The 5,846-nt window shown below is 40.7% G+C and overlaps 2 protein-coding genes across 12 annotated transcripts in view; both read right to left on the reverse strand.

The window, feature by feature from the left end:
- LOC117519820 (protocadherin gamma-A11-like) overlaps nucleotides 1-5,846 on the reverse strand; it is a 911,360-nt gene that overhangs the window by 361,691 nt on the left and 543,823 nt on the right. The gene's annotated exons all lie outside the window — the stretch shown is intronic.
- LOC117520471 (protocadherin beta-16-like) lies at nucleotides 621-3,077 on the reverse strand. Its single transcript, XM_034181813.1, has one exon. The coding sequence runs from the start codon at nucleotides 3,018-3,020 to the stop codon at nucleotides 621-623; it is 2,400 nt and encodes a 799-aa protein (XP_034037704.1). The 5' UTR covers nucleotides 3,021-3,077.

A 5,846-nucleotide genomic window follows, 5' to 3' on the forward strand; every position in this document is an offset into this window, starting at 1 on the left:
TTTTCCTCCTCTTCTTCGTCGTCTTCGCCCAGTAGTAGCCCAATTTCCACCGGCACCCTGTTGGGCAATAGCACCGGTGGCGGACGTTGTTAACCCGGGCCGCGACCGATCCGGTATGGGAATTCGATTCTGAGTCTGCATAGTTGGGTTGGCTTGTTTTACGCCAGATGCCCTTCCTGACGCAACCCTCCTCATTTATCCAGGCTTGGGACAGGCACTCAGAATGTACTGGCTGCACACCCCATGTGGCTGAGTTTGTTGCCCCTGTCTCATCATTTTGAAATGTGTTGCAGGCATCCATTTCAAAATGAGCAAATATTTGCACAAAAACAAAAAATATTTATCAGTTTGAACAATAAATATCTTGTCTTTGTGGTGTATTTGATTGAATATAGGTTGAAGAGGATTTGCAAATCATTGTATTATGTTTGTATTTACATTTCATACAACGTCCCAACTTAACTGGAAATGGGGTTGTCAAAAATTTCCCACTCTGCTGAATAAATAAATGCATCAACAAACCCAAAGGTTAAAAAAGCTATAATCAATAACTTCAATCACCAATTTATAAAAAATGAAATGAAAAACCACAATTAATATTTGCAGATCTCAAACTACTGTTAATGTGTTCCTACCTCACCAGGAGAATCTTCAAAATTATCTGCAAAAGCTGATGGACTTTTCTTCAGAGTCTGATCTGCAGGCAGGGTGTTGTCATTGTAAGATGCCACAAACTTAAAGTCACTGGTTCTTGAACCTGTTGTCAGGTAGGTGTCATAATTTAAGCTTCGCAAAGTTCCTGTTCCATCAACGTCTGCATATTGAGGAGGAGGATAACCGCTGGGGATGGCGACTGCTCCATCAAACAACATTCTGGGTTTTCTTCTGTGACAAAACTTCACACCAACAGCAACAATAATGAAGGTGAGGAAAAAGGTGGACACAGACACCAGAGCAATGATCAGATAAGAGGTTAAGTGGGAATTCTTCTCATTATAAGACACGTCCTTCATCTCTGGTATCTCAGCCAAGTTGTCAGAAATAAGTAAATACATGGAACACGTGGCAGACAGAGAGGGCAGTCCATTATCTTTAACTGCTACAATAAGGTTCTGTTTCATGCTGTCAGATTCAGAAATGTCCCGCTGTGTCCTGATCTCTCCACTGTGGACATCAATAGTGAAAAGTCCTGGATCAGTGGATTTGACTATATGATAGGACAGCCAGGCATTCTGTCCAGAGTCTGCGTCCACTGCGATCACTTTGGACACCAGAGAGCCTCCTTGTGCAGCTTTGGGGACCAGCTCGGTCATGAAGGAGTTGCCCTCCGAGGCGGGGTACAGTATCTGAGGAGAGTTGTCATTCACATCCGTGATGAAGACACTGACAGTCACGTTGCTGCTGAGTGGAGGAGAACCGTTGTCTCTGGCCATCACGTGGACTTTCAAACTCCTGAACTGTTCATAATCAAAGGACCTGACAGCGTGGATCACCCCCGTGTCTCCGTTAACAGACAGATAAGAGGACACCAGGGCTCCGTTCACCTCACCAGGTAAAACAGAATAAATCACTGTCCCGTTTTGTCTCCAGTCAGGGTCTCGAGCAGAAACAGAACATAAAGTGGAGCCAGGTTTGTTGTTTTCAGTCACGTGGGTGCTGTAGGACTGTTCCAAAAACACAGGTGGGTTGTCGTTGATATCAGCTACAGATAACCGAACAGTTTTAGAGGAGGACAGAGGTGGAGAGCCCTCATCAGTAGCTGTGATTGTGATGTTGTAATCAGACACTAATTCACGGTCCAAATGTCCTGTTGTCACCAGAGAATAATAGTTTTTAATGGACGGAACCAACTTAAAGGGGGCATTATGCTGAATGGAGCAGTGAACCTGTCTATTATTCTCTGAGTCTCTGTCCTGAACATTAATGATTCCAACCTCTGTACCAGGTAAAATGTTCTCAGGTATGGGGTTAGTCAGTGATTTCAGGTAGATCACAGGAGCGTTATCATTTATATCAGTAATGTCAATTATCAAAGTTGCATGTGATGCAGATCCTAATCCATCTTTTGCACTAATCTGCATTTCATATGAGGATGATTTCTCATAATCAATATCTCCTGTCACTCTCACTTCTCCAGTTTTAGGATGTAAACTAAACACGTTGCCGTTTTCTTCGAAATCATAATTCAATCCATAAGTAATTTCACCATTTAAACCTTCATCTGCATCAGTCGCACTCACTGTGAGCACCAAAGTGTCCACAGGAGAGTTTTCAGGCAGACTGGCTTTATAAAGGTTCTGACTAAATACTGGTACGTTATCATTAGCGTCCAGTACAGTGACGTGGATGACGACACTGCCTGATCTCTGAGGAGAGCCTCCGTCGAATGCTGTCAGCAACAACGTCATCTCTTTTTTGTCTTCCCTGTCCAGTTCTTTGTCCAGAACCAATTCACAGTATTTTTTGCCTCTTTCTTTCGTATTAACATTTAATTTAAAATGATCATTTTGCTCCAACGTGTAGCTCTGTACAGAATTCTCTCCGATGTCTCCATCTTGCGCTTCATCCAGAAGAAAACGCGCACCTCTGGATGCTGATTCACGTATTTCGATTTTAATAGAATCCTCTTTAAATTGCGGTGAATTGTCATTAATATCTTGAATGCGGATATTTATTCGATGCAGCTCTAACGGATTTTCCAGCACGAGTTCTTGTTTGAGAACACACAATGCTTTTTTTCCACAAAGCCCCTCTCTGTCGATCCTTTCCTGAACCATCAGGTCTCCGGTGTTCAGATTCACACCGCAGTACTGAACATTATTATCTTCTACATCTACACGGGCCTTTCGAGAGGAAAACGAACCCAAATCAAGTCCAAGATCCTTTGCGACATTTCCAATGATTGATCCGCGTTTCATTTCCTCCGGGATCGAGTAACTCACGTCTCCACAGACAGCAGGGACGACAAGAAGAACAAAAGCAAAGACGAGACGCCGGAGATAAAATCTGATGTTTTCCATTCTTGATGCGAGACAAAAATCCTGCACGTCTTACTTTCCTCCAGTATCATTCACTGCATCCCAGTAGTCCTTCAATAACCAGAAACCGCCTTATTGCAGCTAAAATACTAAATACTTTTCGTCAAATGACGCAGAGCAGATTTTAATGTCCACAGCAAAGGGTGGAGAACTAACAGTCCTCTCGTTTCTTTGCACACAGCGCCACTTAGAGTCATTCTTTGGACATAACCATGATGTTTATTCTGTTTCACGGTTTATATATATATATATATATATATATATATATATATATTTTTTTTTTAGGCAGGCAAGGAATATACACAACAACATATAAGTAAGTAAATAAGTAAATGGATTAATGAATCAATCAATAAAGTTGAGTGGCTTTTGTTAAATTTGATAGGAAACTTTTTTTTATTTGTTTTTTTTTTTTTTTTTTTTGCTGACTTAAGTTATTTTAAAAAATCCTGTCTGCTTGTGTGTGTTTTCCACACGGAAGGCAAGAGGGGAACACACATATCGACATTAAGTGTATAAAAATTAAAAAAAAAAGCCAAATTTTCCAAGTGTTGCTACTGACAAGCTAAATTCCCAAACTGCTGTTGAATTAAAGGTTCAGAAGTAATTACAATGAGCAAAGTCTACACATTTCTGGCCTTGTTGGAATTGATGATTGGCAAGTGATTTGTGACTTATGATTGGAGGATAGAAAATCTGTTTCCATGAAAGTGTGGCTGCAGGAGGGGTGCTTTGGTATGTCAAGTGGGGAGAAGTTGGATTGGCAAAATCAATCTCTGAAATGATTGAAATGTCAGAAACAACCTTATTTCAGCACCCAGTACAGAGAGTAGAAACAAAAAATGAATTCAAGAGATTTTGAGGTTTTCATAAATTGAATCTCAATGTTGATATAAGTAGATTGACAGGACACCAGTCCGTCACAAGGTCAAATATAGAAAAACAAGCACATTCACACCCACCTATGGTCACTTTAATGTTTCCGATCCACTCACCCGCATGTCTTTGGATGTGGGAGGAAGCCCGAACAACCAAAGAGAACCCACACAAACATGGTTAGATTATACAAACTCCACACAGAAAGGCCAAAGGTGGGAATCCATCCCACGAGCTTTTTGCTGTGAGGCAACAGTGCTAACCACTATTCCACCCATGCCGCCTTAAAAACATTAAAAAATATATTTATTACATAAATGCCAGATTAGCAAAGCTTTGATGTGCTTAGTAGTTCAGAATGACAGAAATGTTTTAATAAATTAAACTGCAAAATGTGGCCACTGGGGAGATGATGGTCTAGTGGTTAAGCATTGGGCTTCAGACCAGAGGATCCTCGGTTCAAATCCCAGCCTGACCAGAAAATCATTAAGGGCTCTTGGCAAGATCCTTAATCCCCTAGTTGCTTCCAGTGTATAGTGGGCACCTTGCATGGCAACAGCCTCACACTGGGGTGACTGTGAGGCATTTGATGTGTAAAGCACTTTGAGTGTCTGATTCAGATGGAAAAGCACCATATAAATGCAGTCCATTTACTTTCACTTTGTGTGAGAGTAGATTGGAAATAATAGACACATTCACAGGCTCATAAGTCTTATATAGGCCATGAGGCCTGTTGGTACGAGTGCATATCTTCTGATTTTGCAACATCAAGCAAATGAGAGTCTATGACTCCCCTGAATGGGACACCAGTCTGATGCAAGTCACTTCACCAGCCAAGACCAGTGCCCATTTACAGCTAGGTGGACTGAGACAATTAGGGAATAACCCTGTTGTGTCTGATGGTTTGCGGGCATTAATGCTGGATTTTACAGTCAAAAATATCTGTTTTAAAATTCAATTTGTGACTGTATCCATCTGCATATTGGCAGGCCAGCTCCTTATGCACTCAGCCATCTGCTCTACATCTGCTTATAGAAAATGACAATGTAACAAAAATGGAAAAAAAAAAAGTCAAATTATTATTTACAGATCATTTTCATTACTTTTCTGAGAGGGCAGAGCAAAAAATAAAAAATGTTAACATACTTCTTATTTCAACATATTCTTGTTGACAGCATCATTGAACAGAATCTATTTAGAAATAATCCAATTACACTTCAGTTCTGAAAATCAAACACTGTATGTCAACAAATCCATGCTGCTTCATTTTGAGCAAAGATACATTTTCAGCAATTTTCATGTTAATCCCTTCAGAGTAAAGAGACCCCCCTCCCCCCCCCCCACACACACTAAATTATGAAATACTCGCTTTTCTATTGTCAAACTATTATTCAACAAGGGAAATTATATTTTTCCACTGTTCAAAACTCAGGGTTAATGTGTTTTTTGATAAAGATTTTTACACAATGTAAACAGAAGTTTGATTGTTGAGATTTTAAAACCCCTTCTAAGCCTGTATATCCCATCAATGGGAAATTTCACTTTTTATTTGTGAGATACTGATATGCCAAAATGAGGCAGGTCGTAGGGGGTTAAGAAGGTAGCAGCAAGAGCTACAGTTCAACCATGGGTTTTAAATCAGCAGGTATGAAGAGCATAGACAGCTTAGTCAGTTGAAACTCTGCTTAAGATGATCAACCACTGCTGGGAAGATGAGCAGCTCAACTGGGATTGAAAAGAATGAGTGACTGTAAAGCTTCTGGAGGAGATCTTTCCAATTGCAACAGCTGGTGGGGTATCACTCTCCTATCCATCCCTGTGAAAGTATTCTACACTGTTCTGGTGAAGAGACTGAAGCAAGCTGTCAACAGCTTACCATGAGAACAACAAGATGGTTTCTACAAATGCTCCGGCACAGATGAAATCCTCACT

This window comes from Thalassophryne amazonica, chromosome 11, assembly GCF_902500255.1.
Source record: "Thalassophryne amazonica chromosome 11, fThaAma1.1, whole genome shotgun sequence".
Lineage (NCBI taxonomy): Eukaryota > Metazoa > Chordata > Actinopteri > Batrachoidiformes > Batrachoididae > Thalassophryne > Thalassophryne amazonica.

What these genes read in the sequence shown, in the direction of transcription:
- LOC117520471 (XM_034181813.1), bottom strand. Translation starts at nt 3,020, where the DNA reads ATGGAAAACATCAGATTTTATCTCCGGCGTCTCGTCTTTGCTTTTGTT.